Source organism: Neopelma chrysocephalum, unplaced genomic scaffold (assembly GCF_003984885.1).
Source record: "Neopelma chrysocephalum unplaced genomic scaffold, ASM398488v2 Primary Assembly neopelma1_288, whole genome shotgun sequence".
NCBI classification, from domain to species: domain Eukaryota; kingdom Metazoa; phylum Chordata; class Aves; order Passeriformes; family Pipridae; genus Neopelma; species Neopelma chrysocephalum.
Genome location: NW_020897950.1, coordinates 72,561 through 87,487, shown reverse-complemented (window position 1 = coordinate 87,487; position 14,927 = coordinate 72,561). Strand labels below are relative to the sequence as shown.

Here is a 14,927-nt window from a genome sequence, read left to right as displayed (position 1 = left end):
AAAAAAAACCCCAATCCCACCAGGCAGAGCTGGGAGGGGGCGACCCACCCCCACCCAGGGGGGGGTCTCCGGCCGAGCCCCCCAGAAAGGGGCTGCCCCCCCCCTCCTCCCTCATGGAGCTTCCCAAGGGAAAGGCGGGAGCCGGGAAGCTCCTGGTGTCATCCCTGCTGGATTCCAAGGATGAGCTGGAGGAGGTGAGGGGTGTTTGGGGGGGGGGGGTGAGGGAGTCTTGGGCCCCTCCCTGCACCTGGAACACCTGGGAATGGGCTGGGAATGGGGGGCATCCAGCCTGGAATGCTGCCAGAGCTTCCCAGGATCTGGGAATCCTCCTGATCCATGTTATTCAGGCTCCAAATTCCCTGAATTCCCACTGGGCTTTTCTTCCTGGGAAGGTTTGGAGTCTCCCTGGGACACCTGGGGTCTGTTCCGGGGTGGAACAGGCTCAGGGACATTCCCAGGATCTGGGAATGCTCCTGCTCCGTGTTCTCCTGGCCCTAATGCTCCCTGGCTGAGCTGTCCCTTGCCATTCCCTGTTTTCCAGAGGCTGGAGCGCTGTGTGGGAATCGTGACCTCCCTGACCAACGGGCTCTCGGAGAGGGAGGCCAACGATGCCCTCAATGCCCACGTGAGTGAGCCCGGGAATGCCGGGAATCTGGGAATGCTGGCCGTGCAGGGAGATAGGAACTGGGAATGCTGGACAGGGAGAGAGATGGGAATCTGGGAATGCTGACTGTGGAGGGAGCTGGGAAATGGGAACAGGGAACTGGGAATAGGGAATAGCTGTGGGTACGGGGAACTGGAAATAGGGAAGAGGTGTGGGATCTGGGAATAGGGAACTGGGAATAGGGAAGAGGTGTGGGAACCGGGAACAGTGTGGGAATATGGAAGTTGGAACAGGGAGGTGGGAATGAAATAGGGAACAGAGAATTGGGAACATGAGCTGGGACCAGGGAATATTCCCTTCCCTTTCCCTGCCCTCCCCTCCATTCCCGCCGGGAATCTCACCTGGATCTGATCCCCCCAGATCTGCAAAGGGACCCCCCAGCATGAGGAGATTTGCCTGGGACTCTTCACCCTGGTCCTGACAGAGCCAGCCCAGGCACAGAAGGTAAGGAATCCCTGGAAAAGACCTGAAAAATTCACACCCCTCTCAGAGGTTTTCCTGCCTGGAATTCCCTGCTGGAGGCACTGGAGGGGCCCTTTGGTGGAGCAGAGCCTGGAATATTCCAGGTCTGGCTGTGTCCATGTGGGGCAGGGATGAGGATCCTGCCACGGAAAAGGGAGCTCAGGCTCCCTCCCATCCCAGGAATTCCTTGGATTTGCCGTGGGAGGCAAATCCCAAATCTTCAAGGAACTCTGAGGCCTTTCCCAGTTTTTTCCTTAGCTTGGGAGACCCGGAATGGGGTTTTTCTCTTGGAAGCCACAGGGAGGTGCCTCCAGGAATCATCACCCGGAGAAGGAATGTGTCCAATTCCCAGGGAAAAATTGATTCCCAGAGCTCCACCTCCATTAAATCCACATCCTAGATCAGATTTGGGAATCAGACTCCTGGATTTGTCCCCATATCCAGGCCTCAGGAATCTCCTCATGGAAGCAAAATGTGCTTTTCTTGGGAATTTTTAGGCTGAACTGATGGGAATCAGGTTTTCCCTTGGATAAAGAGCTTTGCTCCTGAGGCCTTCCCAAATCCAGGCCCCAGGAATCACCTTGTGGAAGCAAAACGTACTTTTCCTGGGAATCTTGAGGCCTGGCTGGTGGGAATCAGATTTTTCCTTGGATAAAGGGCTTTGCTCCAGCTCTCTGTTGGCCTGAGCATTCCCAAACCCTTCCCGTGGATTCCTGGGGCCTAATCCTGCTCCATCCCAGCCCAGGGAATTCTGGAGAGCCTGGATCCAGCCAGGGCTCGGAGCAGCTCCCACCACATCCCTGTTTCCAAGACAAGGGGGATTTTCCCTTGTTTTTCTGCGGGAGCCAGAGATGTTTTTCCAAAAGCTGAACTTCCACCTCATGGAATAAACTCTGGGATGCTGGAGCTCATTGGGAATGCCCTGGGAGGCTCCTGGGGCAGGTGCTCCCACACGTGAAAGCAAAGGTTGGGCAAATCCAGCTGGGAAAACTTCCTGGCTCGTTCCTTTCCATGGATTCCTCTGGAAAAGGGAGGGTTCCCTTCCATAGATTCCTCTGGAAAAGGGAGGGATCATTCCAGTGGCGCTGGGAAGCCGGGACAGGGGGTGTCTGCTGCTGCTCCAGGCACAGCTGCTCCCCTTTCCAAGGGAGTAATTGGGAATAATTGGATCTGTCCCTGTGCCTGGAGCCAGGCAGGGATTCCTGCCAGGATTTGGGGTGAGTTGTCCTTCTGGAGATGGGGAGGGAGGGGTTAACCCTTCCCTGGCACCAGGAAAGATCCCAAAATCCCCCTGAAAGGCTTTGCAGGATTCCTGGGATCTGCTTGGCTGAAAAACAGGGATGTTGTGCCCAGCTGAGGGGGCTCAGTGCCAGGGGAGGGGGGTCAGGGGGGCTCAGGGACCCCAAAACCTGCCCAGGGACCCCAGAAGCTCCTCAGGGACCCTCCCAGGCCCCCAGAGCTGCCCCGTGTCCAAGCCCAGCTGCCCCAGGGCTCCTCCTCCTGCTCCGGAATTACGGGATCGGAGGCCCCGGAGCCTCCCTGGGATGATCCAGGACTCCCATCCCTCTCTCCCTCCCCCTCCAGGGCTGTTTTCCTTCCCTGTCCCCTCATTTAAAGCCTCATTAATCACTTGCTCCTGTTAATTAAACCCCCCGAGCCGGGAGGAGCCTCTGGATTGTGCCAGCCTGGCAAAAATCAAGGAATTCAGGCTCTCCCCCGCATTCCTGGGGGATTCTCCCTGTTCCATCTGTGCTGGGATGACATGGGACAGGGTCTCCTCTCTGCCAGGTGGGGTTTATTCCTGGTATTCCAGTGTTTCCCTGTGGATTTGAGGGTGGGAGAAAGGGGGAAGAGCTGCCAGACTTCCCTAGGGAATGGGATTGTTGATCCTGGGATTTAAGCCTTCAACCGGGACTAAATCCCTTGGAGTGTCTCTGTTCCAACCCTTCTCCCAAGGATCCTGCCAGGATCAGTTGAGAATGAATCCAGGGCTGTGTCCTGGGACATCCCAGTGGATTTAAATCGATGGAAAAACTCCTTTAAATCACCTTAAAATCAACAAACAGGCCCCAAAGATTCCCCACCTCTGGGATCCTGGGTTTTTTTGCTTGGAATTTTGTGTGTGTTTGTGTTTTGCTGGGGGAAGAGGGGAGGGAGGAGCTCCGAGGTCAAAGGGGTCTTTGGAGCCTCATTACCAGGAGCTGCAGGGAAGGAGCCTCTGGAATATCCTGACATTTCCTGGCACTAATGAACCACTTCATTAATTGCTCCCTCGTCACCTCCTGCTGTCCTGAGGGAGGGAGGGAAGAGCTGGGAATGCTGGGAGCACCCGGAGCACCTTTACCCCCTGCCCAGTGTTTGTGAGAGTGCAGAAATTCCTTCCTTTCCCTACAGAAATTTCCTGTTCCCATCCCAGACCCTCCCAGACCTGGGCAGGATTTCTGGGTCTCGATCCCAAACTGAGCTGGAATCTCCAAATCCATCTGTGGAATTCCTGAGGGAGGAGCAGGTGGCTCCAATCCCTGACCCCAAGGATTTGAGATGTGCCTTTTCTGGGTGCAAGGGAGGTTGGAGGGTGTTGGATGTGGGTTTGTAGGATCTTTCTCAAAAGAATGTGGGCTGCCCCTTTTCCTGGTGGTCCCTCTGAAGCCGTGAAAGGGATCAGGAACATCCTGGTTCATTCCTGGGGCTGAATCCAGTGAATCCAAGGTGAAGGGGAGGTTTATTCCCAGTTTTCCAATCCCTATGGATTTATGGAGGGGAAGGAGCTGCTGGACTCTGTTCCCACTGTCAGGTGGATTCCCAGAGGATTTAAGGCTCTCCCTGCCTCCAATTCCATGGGATTTGTGGATTTGCTGTTCCCTGCTTAGGTGTGACAAAGCCAGGTGTTTTCCATGATGATTTTCCCTTTTTCCATGACCTTTTCCATTCTCATTTTCCCATTTTCCATGCCCTTTTCCCACAGTGCTACCGGGACCTGGCCCTGGTGAGCCGGGATGGGATGAACATCGTCCTCAACAAGATCAACCACATCCTCATGGAAAAGTACCTGAAGCTCCAGGACACCTGTCGGACACAGGTGAGGGAAAAGCCTTGGAATCACCTTCTCCACACCAACCAGGAATAGGGGGAGGTTGGGGCCACTGGGAATAGGGAACAGGAACAGGGAATGGATGTGGCAACAGGAAATAGGGAACTGGGAACAGGGAACTGGGAATAGGGAGGAGGTGTGGGACCTGGGAGCAGGGAAGAGGGGTGGGAACCTGGAACTGGGAATAGGGAGCAGCTGTGGGAGCTGGTGGCACCGCTGTCACTCCGAGTGATGAAGGCACCTTTGGAATGGGAATGTGGTGGAATGGGGGGAGGTCATGGATGGTCTGATCCCGAATCCCTGCCCCATGCATTCCCATGCTCCCAGCTGGTGTGGCTGCTCCGGGAGCTGGTGAAGAGCGGAGTGCTGGGAGCCGACGGAGTCTGCATGACCTTCATGAAGCAGATCGCGGGTGAGCCCTGCAGAGGGGTGGGATCGCACCCGGATACACTGGGATCACACTGGGATACACTGGGATACACCGGGAATCCCACCTGGAGACACTGGGATGGAGCTGGAGCTGAATGGGATCTTCCCGGGATCTGTCCTCAGGATGTGTTCCCAGCTTGGGTCCCACGGATCCTTGGGGTCCATCCCCAGCTCCCAGGAGCCTTCCCCAGCCTGTCCAGGAAGGAATTCCCTCCTGGGAGGACAGAGCCAGGGACCCCCCCTCCATGATCCCGTTGTTCCCTCCTGAGGGATGGACCAGCCGGAGCCGGGAGGCTCCTGGCAAAGGCTGGAACAGCCAGGAAGTGTTGGCTTCCTGTTGCTGCCTTTCCCTGGGATCAGCTGGGCTGGCAGCTCCTGGAGAGCAGGGGAGCTGATGATCCCACGGGATGATCCCACGGGAAGCCCCCCCGGCCAAGCCGCACTCACGCCTTTCCGGAGCCGCAGGAACGGCGCCTCTTCCGTGTTCCTGGGGCTGGGAATGACGTCCACGGGGCTGGAATTGTGTCTCACGGCAAACCTGGGGCTGTCTTTGCTGGGACACACTGGGAAGTGCCAGGACACGCTGGGAAGTGCCGGGTCAGCTCCAGGGGGGAAAAGGATGGGAGGGAGGGACAGTCCAGAGCACCTCAGCCCCGCTGCCACACGGAACAGCTGGAAAATCCCTGGAGAAGGAGGGCATTCCAAGTCCCCTGTGCTGCCCCTCCCCTGCAGGGCCCCTCCTGGCTCCCACCCAGTGCCCTTCGTTATGATCCCATTGTTTGGGCCTCATGGAATTCCATGTTCTCCCTACTCCAGCCCCACTCCTGGAGTGGCTCCGCTCTGAGGGGACACCTGGCCTTGATTCCAGAGTTTGGGCATTTTCCACAGGTGTTGTTTCCCCTCTTTGGAGCCTCAGCAGCTGCCAGTGGCTTTTATTCCCATCCCTTCCCAGCTTCCCCGTTGCTTTCCAGAGGGATAATTCCTGACTCCGTAGCTCCACGGTTGTTTTCCAAGGGCTGTTGCAGCACAGACCCCTCAATCCCTGAGATCTTATCCCTGGGAATGTGCCATGTCTGGGAATGGCCAAGCACCTGGGGCAGGCAGGAATGGGGCTCCAGGCACGGAGCAAACTCCAGGATGAACCTTACTGGGAACATCAGGAGCAGTGGGGGCCACAATCCCAGGATCCCAGAATCCCACAGCTCCATTCAACCAGCTCTTCCCTGTCCCGTGGCTTTTCCAGGTGGGGATGTGACAGCAAAGAACATCTGGCTGGCAGAGAACGTTCTGGAAATTCTGACGGAGCAAAGGTACGGAGAACAGGGAGACCACCCCCCCTCAGCTGCCTCACAGGGGGATGTCCTGCCTTTCCCACATTCCCAAACAAGGAATTCCGAGCTCTTGCACGTTGTGTGGAGGAGAACATCCCCAAATCCTCCCGAAATCTCCCCCAGATCCCAAAATCCCTCCTCAGCGGGGTTGGGAGCAGGCCTGAGGAGCACAAGTGGCTCGGGACCAGCATCCCAGGAATGTTTCCTTCCCAAATTTCCTGAGCTGTGGGGGAGGAGTTCCTTTGGGAGCAGCAGGACACTGTTAATTGCCCGAAAAGTTTCCTGTCTTTGAGCAGCTCCGGGATGGGCCATCTGGGAAGTTCATCCCGAGCTCCATGTTGTCCTCCGGGGGCAAATGGTGCTCAGCAGAATTCCTGGCTGCAGAATTCCAGAGGCAGGGTTTGGGGACAGCTTGGCTACAAGCCGGAATAGCAGTGAATAATCCCTAAAATCCCTTAATTGCTCTGGGACCAACCAGGTTGTTCCAGCATTTATTTGGCTCCTGGGCTGCAATTCCCTGTGGGAATTGTCTGCAGTGGAATTGTGTCCCTTGGGGTCCTTCCCGACCCATCCCACGATCCCACAAATCCCCGCCTGTCCCCATTCCCGGTGATTGTCCCCCTCCAGGCCGTGATTCCCTGTGGGAATTGCCTGAGGTGGAGCTGTGTCCCTGCAGGGAGTGGGTGCTGAAGAGCAGCCTGCTGGTGGCCATGGCCGTGTACACGTACCTGCGGCTGCTCGTGGACCACCATGGCACCCCCCAGCTCCAGGGGCTGCGCCAGAAGGAGGTGGATTTCTGCATCTCCCTGCTCCGGGAACGGGTGAGTGCTGGGAACGACCAGGAAGGGATTCCCAGCTCCAGGGGATCCGTCCTTGGAACGTCGCAGGGAGTGTTGGGACCCAAGGGAAGGACACGACGCTGGTTGGAGTGGGTTGGTCTCAACCCATAGATGATGGACATGTATCCCCATGGATCCCACCCCTATGGATCCTATCCCATGGATCCCACCCCATGGATGATGGACATGTATCCCCATGGATCCCACCCTACAGATCCCACTCTATGATCCCATCCCATGGATCTCATGGATCCCACCCCATGGATCCAGCCTGTCCCACTCCCCTGGGTCAGTGGGAACAAGGAATTTGGGATCTCAGCGGGGGTCTTACCCCACAAACAGGGCTGGGGGGGGTCCCAGCAGCAGCCTCAGGCCACATTTGGCTCCGGATCCCTCAAAATCCCCCAAATCTGGGGTTGCATCCCCAAATCCCTGCTTTCCAGCTCCTCCCCCACCTCCCTCCTGTCAGAAGCTCCTGTGTCCAGCGCCGGCTCCGGAGCCTGGCCGGGATCCTGGGGAGAAACGTGGCAGATTTATGGGCTAATTGTTTGCTTTGGGAGGGAGAACATTCCAAAATAGCTCCTGCCCTTCCCTGCCCATGTCCCTGCTCCCAGTCTGAGGGGGGATGGGATGCCAGGGGCAGGATCGGGAACGCCGTGCCTGGAGTGAGTCACCAGAGCTGTGGGAAGGGTGAAGGGCTCTGCTGCTCCTCCCTCCCCCTCCTCCCATCCCCCTGCTCCAGCAGGTGACTGGGAGATGGGACTTTTCCCTGTTTTTTTCCCTAGTTCATGGATTGTTTCATGATCGGCCGGGACCTGGTGCGGCTGCTCCAGAATGTGGCGCGGATCCCGGAATTCGAGCAGCTCTGGAAGGACATCCTGCACAACCCGCAGGTGCTCAACACCCAGTTCACAGGTACCCAGCCTGGACCAGCTCCCTCGGCTCCACTGGCACCTTTTCCATGGATTTTTCAATGCTTAGAGTCCTCCAGGATTGAACCATCCCAAAAAACCTGGTGGGAATGTTGTTAAATTGTGTTGCATGGATGTGACACTTCCGTGGTTTCTCATCCTCAAGGCCAGGTTGGAACAACCTTATCCAGTGGGAAGTGTCCCTTCCTGTGGAATGGATGATCCTTGACGTCATTCCAACCCAAACCAGTCTGGAATTCCATGATAATTAGAGTTGTTTTGTTTAATTAACTGATTTATGAGCTGAGGTGGAGCTGGAGCCCAAACCAGGAAGGGTCTGAGCAGTGCCTGGAGAAGATCCATAAAAAGCAAGAATTCCAGAGGCTGCTCCATAAAAAGCAAGAATTCCAGAAGCTCCAGCAAATGACTCTTAATTGGGATTTGACTTCTCCTGCGTTGGGTTAAAACTGACCTGAGGGGAGAGGGATGGATTTATCATTTTAATTTATATTAATAATATTCCTATCAATTATTCCCTTCTCCAGGGGCTTCACAGTGGGTTCTGGATGCAGCAATTCCAGGGAATGTGGAAAAGGGACACTTTGAAGTGTTCCCACCCCTCTGGCACCACTTTAAGGTCACCTTAAACATCCAGGATGATGCTCAGGGAAAATCCCTAAAAACCTTCCTCCAGCCAGATGTTTTTGACCTGTTCCAAGCAAAATCTTGATCCCTTTTGCCTGTATCCATGTGACTGACCTCTCCATGTCTTCCCAGGGGTCCTGCAGCTCCTCCAATCCCGAACTTCCCGCAAATTCCTGGCGTGTCGCCTCACTCCTGACATGGAAACAAAGCTGCTCTTCATGACCTCACGGGTAATTCCTGCCAAATTCCCTCCCAGATTCCCCCTGACACAGCTGAACCAGGGTCCTACATAGGTTATCCCACCGAAATTCCCTCCCAAATTCCCCCTGGCACAGCTGAACCGAAGTCCTACAAGCATAATTCCCACCTCAATTCCCTCCCAAATTCCAGCTCAGCTGAACCAGGGTCCTCCAAGGGTAATTCCACGAAAACTCCTTCCCAAATTCCCTCCCAGCTCAGCTGTACCAATGTCTTCTGAGGGTAATTCCACCAAAATTCCCTCCCAGACTCCCTCCGGCCCAGCCAAATCAGGGTCCTACCTGGGAAATTCCACCTAAATTCTGTCCCAGATTCCTCCCCGGTCCGGCCCAAGCCGGGTCCTCCATGGGAATCCCCCCAATCCCGCCGCTCCAGGTGCGCTTTGGGCAGCAGAAGCGGTACCAGGACTGGTTCCAGAGGCAGTACCTGTCCACCCCGGACAGCCAGTCCCTGCGCTGTGACCTCATCCGCTACATCTGCGGGGTGGTGCATCCCTCCAACGAGGTGCTCAGCTCCGACATCCTGCCGCGCTGGGCCATCATCGGCTGGCTGCTCACCACCTGCACCGTGAGTCCTGCGGGGGAGTTCCTCGGGATGGGCTCCGGGGGAGTTTTCCATGGATGTACCCCATGGGGGTCTTCCTTGGGATGGGCTCCATGGGGTTCCTGCTCTTGGGCCGTTCCCGGTGGTGGGCAGTGTTGTGGTGTGAGGGGTCTTGGCGTCGTGTTCCTGGGATAATCCGGGATGTTTTGGCTCCTGCAGTCCAACGTCGCTGCTTCCAATGCCAAGCTGGCCCTGTTCTACGACTGGCTCTTCTTCAACCCCGAGAAGGACAGCATCATGAACATCGGTGTGGGCAGGGGCCTCCTGGGGAGGGGCTCCAGGGGGGTTTTCCATGGGTGGGGTCTTCCTTGGGATGGGCTCCATTTGGATTGGATTGCTTCCGTGGGGGTCTTCCTCTGGATGGGCTCCACGGGGATCTTCCACGGATGGGCTCCGTGGGGGTTTTACATGGATGGGCGCCATAGGGGTTTTCTTTGGATGGGCTCCATGGGGGTTGTGCTTGGGATGGGCTTCATTGGGATTGGATTGCCTCCACGGGGGTCTTCCTCTGGATGGACTCCATGGGGGTCTTGCTTGGGATGGGCTCCATGGGGCTCCTGCTCTGGATGGGCTCCACTGGGGGATGCCTTGGGATCCCTGTCCTGATCCCACAGCAGGCTCTGCCAGGGGAACAGGGAATTTGGGATCCCTGGGGGTCTCATCCCTGTCACCCTTCCAGAACCTGCCATCCTGGTGATGCACCACTCCATGAAGCCCCATCCCGCCATCACGGCCACGCTCCTGGATTTCATGTGCCGGGTGAGTTCCCCTCGCTCTCCCAGGAATTCCCAGGGATCAGGGCTGGGAAAGCAGCCCCTGGGCTTTACAGATCCCAACCAGAACAGCTGTTCCCACTTCTTTTTCCCCTCATTCCTCAGTGTCACCTCAAGTCACCTTCTCATCCCTTTCAACTTCCCCTCCTTATCCCAAATTAAGGAGGGATTGGCTGCCAAATTATCCACCTCTTCCAGCTGCTGGTGGGTCCTCCTGGATAAATCCAGGGGCGTTCCCAAGGTCGGAGCATTGTGTCCATGTGTCCTTCATTAGTGGGAAGCCACTGTGGGAAGGGAATGCTGCCAGTAAATCTTTCCAGGATGATGCAGGAAAAAGGCATCTGGATTGTTCCCTTGAGTTCCTCATGGAATTCTTGGCCCAGAATTCGCCCCTGGAGGGGATCGGAGTCTCTCTGCAGCCCGGGATGATCCAGAGCCACTATGTCCCATCCCTGGGCAGGGAAGCAGTGGCAGGAGCTGCTGCTTCCAGGAATTTGGTCCCAGGGAGGGCTGGGGGTGTTTCTTGGAAGCGGGATCTCCGTGGCCCTGGAAGTTGTTCACTCCTGTCCTTCCCAGTCCAAACCAGTTGCTGGCTCCTGGTGGAGGAGCTGGGTGGGAGGTTCCCAGGGTGTCCCAGCATCCAGGGAGGAATCCTCTCCCTCCCTCTGGAAGCAAAGCCCTGTGTGTGGACAGAGTTTTTGGAGCCTCCTTCCCACATCCCCCAACTCCGACTCGGAGAATTCCCTGCCGCTGATGCAGTTTTTCCTCCCACTTCCAGATCATTCCCAATTTCTACCCCCCTCTGGATGTTCATGTCCGGCAGGGAGTGTTCAACTCCCTCACCCACATCGTGGAGAAACGAGTCCTGGCGTAAGAGCACCGAGTTTTCCCACATTTTATGGGATTTTCCCCCATTTTCCCTGACTCAGGAGCCTCCCGGAGCTCCGAGGGGGGTGGTGTTGTCCTGGATCCTTGGGAGAAGCCACAGTTGTGTCTGGGAACAGCCACAGTTGTGTCTTTCTGGTGCTGAGGGTTGTCCTGGAGCTGTTCCTTGAAGGAAAGGGATGGGGGGGAGGGAATTTCCAGCCTCAGACCAGTGGGAATGACCCTGGGATGAGCCAAGGTCATGGAGCTCTGGATCCTCTTGTCCCATTCCCACATGGTGGATTGAGGGAAGCTCCAGGTGGGATCTGGGACAAACCCTGGGAAGAGCCCCCCAACATTCCCAGTGGGATGAAGCCTCTGCATCCCAGTTTCTGCTTATCCCAATCCCTTCCTGCCCCCCCCCATCCCAGGCACTTGGCCCCCCTGTTTGACAATCCCAAGCTGGACAAGGAGCTCCGAGCCATGCTGAGGGAGAAATTCCCAGAATTCTGCAGTTCCCCCTCGCCCCCCATCGAAGGTAGGGAATGGGGGTGGGATGGGGCTTTCCCGGGAATCCCTGAAGCAGCAGCAGGGTCAGATGGGACCCCAGGGAGAAGAATTTGGGATTTAGGGGGGTTATGGTCACTGCACTGGAGAGGCACAACACTCCCTTCCCTCTTCTCCATGGAACTCCTGAGCATCCCCAGGATCCCTCCCCTCTTCCCAAAGCACTTTGCTCCCATTCCTGGAGCTGTTTTTCGGGATGGGTGGCCCAGGCAGAGCCCTGGAGCCTCCCGAGCCCTCTCCCTGCTCCGACCTGGCAGTGAAAATCGAGGAGCCCGTTCCCATGGAGATGGACAATCACCTGGCAGAGAAGGATGATGGTTGCTATGACAACGCCGAGGCCACTTTCAGTGATGATGAGGAGGATCTGAACAGCAAAGGTGAGGGGGCTCAGCTTCCAGCCCGGAATTCCCAAGGGATTCCTCACCGGCACTGTCCCCTTGGTGGAGAGTTCTCACCTCCAAACACAATTCCCTCGAAGCCCCTTGTCCAGGAGCTGATCCCCTTTGGAGATTCCTTCTCCTCCAGGAGAAGGTGTGGAGCTGCTGCTCCCCAATCCCTGGCAGCAGGTCCAGAGAGTTGGATCCAGATCCAAAGGGAAGGGCTATCGGGCTTTGTCTTTCCTGGCCATTCCCTGGAGCTTTAGAGATTCCAACTGGTCCCACACAAATCACTGTTCCCCCATCTGGAGCTGTTCCTCCCCTCAGTGGTTGGATCCTCCTGGACTTCCTGGGGGTTTCCCAGCAGTGGGAAGGGGCCATAGGCCTGGGATGGGGCAGAGGATGTGGCGCAGCAGCCCCAGAATCCCAGTCCCGATCCATGGAGCACATTGGGAATGCTGAAGGATGAGGTTTGGGAATGGAACCGAACAGGGATCACAATCCTGGACACCGCCCATGTTTGGGTCCCTTCCCATCCTCATTCCTGTGACCTGGACACGTCTCCAAGGGGAAGGATCCCAGGGTGGGACAGGGATTGTCTCCAGAGTTCCTTAAACCTTGGGAAAATCCCTGATTCCCCCATGGTGTCCCTTGTTTCAGGGAAGAAGAGGGAGTTCAGGTTCCATCCCATCAAGGAATCCATCGTGGAGGAGCCTGTGGATATCACCCCATTCCTGGAGCAGCTGGACGAGTCCCTGAAGGACAAAGTGCTGCAGCTGCAGAAGGGCAGGTCGGGGCCTTTCCCATTCCCATTCCCATGGATCTCTCCAGGGAAGTGATTCCCAAGGCCTTCCAGCTCCAGAGCTCCTCCAGCCCCTTGAGCACAGAGAGGGAATTCCTGCAGGAAAAGGGGTTGGGAAGGTACTGGTGAGGAGCCTGTCCTTGGAGGAGGACACAGCAGGAATTCCTGGGAGCTGCAGTGGGGCTCTGGATCGGGGACAGGGAAGGAAAAGGCTCTGAGTTTCCCCCTCTGGTGTGGGATTGAGGAAAAGGGAGTTTGGAGCATCGGAATGGAACAGGGAACCTGTGTCCAAGTGTTCTTCATGTTCCTCCTGGAATTCACCGCCTTCAGGGAGGTTAAACAGAGCTCCTGACCTTGGCTCAGCCGACTGATTCCATGGAATTTATGGCTCCAAGGGCTCTTAACCTCCTGCTTTTAATCCTGGAATTTGCCCGTCTTGCTCCGGGCACTGCTGGATCCGTAGCAGATCCTCCTGGATGTGCCTCCAAAAAACCTAGCACTGACCCCCCACCCTGAGCCTCCCAGCCCAGCACGAATTCCCTCATGTCCCTGCTCTCCCAATCTTCCCAAATAATTTGGATTTCCTCTTGTTTTTGTGCTGCAGTGACACGGAAGCGCAGTGTGAGGTCATGCAGGAAATCGTGGATCAGGTCCTGGAGGTAATGGAGCTGGGATGGGCTGGGATCTGGGATGGGATGGGATCTGGGATCTCCTCTGCCACTGGGGTTGGGACACAGGAGTGTGGGAACACCTGGATCTGTTTGGGATCTGTTTTGGGAGCCCAGAATGCCCCTGGGCAGCTCCGTCCATGGGAGGGTCTCCCGGGGCTGGATTGATCCATCCAGGCTTTGTGTCCCTGTTCCCGGTGCCTGAACATCCCCAGGAGCTGCTGGGAGAGAGCTGGGATAGCTGGAAGTGGTCTGGGATGGATGGGAGAGATCTAGGATCCCTGTCAGTGATCTGGGATATCTGGGAGTGGTCTAGGATCACTGTCAGAGATCTGGGATCGCTGGGAGTGATCTGGGATCGTTGGGAGTGATCTGGGATCGTTGGGAGTGATCTGGGATGTTTCCAAGCTTTTTTGGAGGGGGGAAGGCTCCATCCCCTGCCCCCATCTGGAGTCAAGAGGCCCTTTGGGATCCAGGAGCGGGATCATGGGAAGGGGATGTAAATCCTCATCTCCACGTGTCCACAGTCCCATTGGCACAGGGAGAGCTGGACTCCTGGAATCACTAGGATAAATGGAGGGATCAGGGCTGGGTGTTAATTGGGAGCATCAATCAGGGGCTGGAAAACGGCTCTGGAGCCGCCCGGGATCCGTTCCCAGAGCTGGGCAGGGGGATGTTCCCATGTCCCTCATCCCTGTCCCTCTTCCAGGAGGATTTCGACTCGGAGCAGCTCTCTGTCCTCGCCTCCTGCCTCCAAGAGCTGTTCAAGGCCCACTTCCGTGGGGAGGTTCTGCCGGAGGAAATCACAGAGGAGTAAGGATTGGGAATTCTTTTATGTGGCTCATCCTTCCACACTGGATTTGGGCTTTTCCCAGGGAAATATCCCCGTTTTGGGAAGGGAAGTTCCTCTGCTGAACTCACAAACCAGCCCCAAAAGGCTCTTCATCCAAGGTTTTCTTGGAGCAGGGCCTGGAATCAGAGCTGTTGGGGGGAAACATGAACTAAATCCAGGAGTTTTCCTGGGAGAACATGGAATGTGGGTGCCCAGAGGGCTCAGTGTCCATTTATCCCGCAGGTCCCTGGAGGAGTCGGTGGGGAAGCCTCTCTACCTGATATTTAGGTATGTCTGCTCCCAAATCCTTGGAATTTATGAGCTTAATCCCACCTGATCCCAGTGCTGATCCCACAATCCCAAGAGTTTCTCACTGTCTAGTTGTGTTTTTAGTGGAAAACGCAGGAAAGCTAGAGTTGTTTGGGGGAACTCTGTGGGAATTTGGGGAAGTGGAGCTCCCACGTGCAGGCCCTGGGAGCTGGTTTTCCCTGTGGGGAGGCTGCTCCGTCTTATCCCAGTGACATTCCCGTGTTCCCAAGGAACCTGTGCCAGATGCAGGAGGACAACAGCGGCTTCTCCCTGCTCCTGGACCTGCTCTCCGAGCTCTACCAGAAGCAGCCCAAGATTGGGTACCACCTGCTCTACTACCTGAGGGCCAGGTGAGCACACCTGGGCACCTCCCTCTCACCTGGGCCCCTCTCTCACCTGTGGCCCAACCCTCCCCTGTCCCCTGCTGTCCCCTGCTGTCCTCTGCTGTCCCCTCACGTGTCCCCTCACGTGTCCCCTCACGTGTCCCCTCACGTGTCCCCTC

General features: G+C 56.6%; 1 protein-coding gene across 1 annotated transcript in view; it reads left to right on the top strand.

The window, feature by feature from the left end:
* The first annotated feature begins 113 nt into the window (after positions 1 to 113).
* Positions 114 to 14,927, top strand: part of INTS3 (integrator complex subunit 3) — a 20,510-nt gene continuing 5,696 nt past the window's right edge. Inside the window, exons 1-20 of the mRNA XM_027704779.1 lie at positions 114 to 194; positions 542 to 625; positions 1,025 to 1,108; positions 4,092 to 4,205; positions 4,545 to 4,629; positions 5,890 to 5,956; positions 6,654 to 6,798; positions 7,602 to 7,731; positions 8,505 to 8,602; positions 9,006 to 9,197; positions 9,393 to 9,480; positions 9,913 to 9,992; positions 10,785 to 10,876; positions 11,302 to 11,408; positions 11,695 to 11,814; positions 12,475 to 12,604; positions 13,221 to 13,275; positions 13,994 to 14,097; positions 14,360 to 14,404; positions 14,656 to 14,775. Coding sequence (XP_027560580.1) covers positions 114 to 194; positions 542 to 625; positions 1,025 to 1,108; positions 4,092 to 4,205; positions 4,545 to 4,629; positions 5,890 to 5,956; positions 6,654 to 6,798; positions 7,602 to 7,731; positions 8,505 to 8,602; positions 9,006 to 9,197; positions 9,393 to 9,480; positions 9,913 to 9,992; positions 10,785 to 10,876; positions 11,302 to 11,408; positions 11,695 to 11,814; positions 12,475 to 12,604; positions 13,221 to 13,275; positions 13,994 to 14,097; positions 14,360 to 14,404; positions 14,656 to 14,775 — 2,021 coding nt within the window. The remainder of the gene's footprint in view (positions 195 to 541; positions 626 to 1,024; positions 1,109 to 4,091; positions 4,206 to 4,544; positions 4,630 to 5,889; positions 5,957 to 6,653; positions 6,799 to 7,601; positions 7,732 to 8,504; positions 8,603 to 9,005; positions 9,198 to 9,392; positions 9,481 to 9,912; positions 9,993 to 10,784; positions 10,877 to 11,301; positions 11,409 to 11,694; positions 11,815 to 12,474; positions 12,605 to 13,220; positions 13,276 to 13,993; positions 14,098 to 14,359; positions 14,405 to 14,655; positions 14,776 to 14,927) is intronic.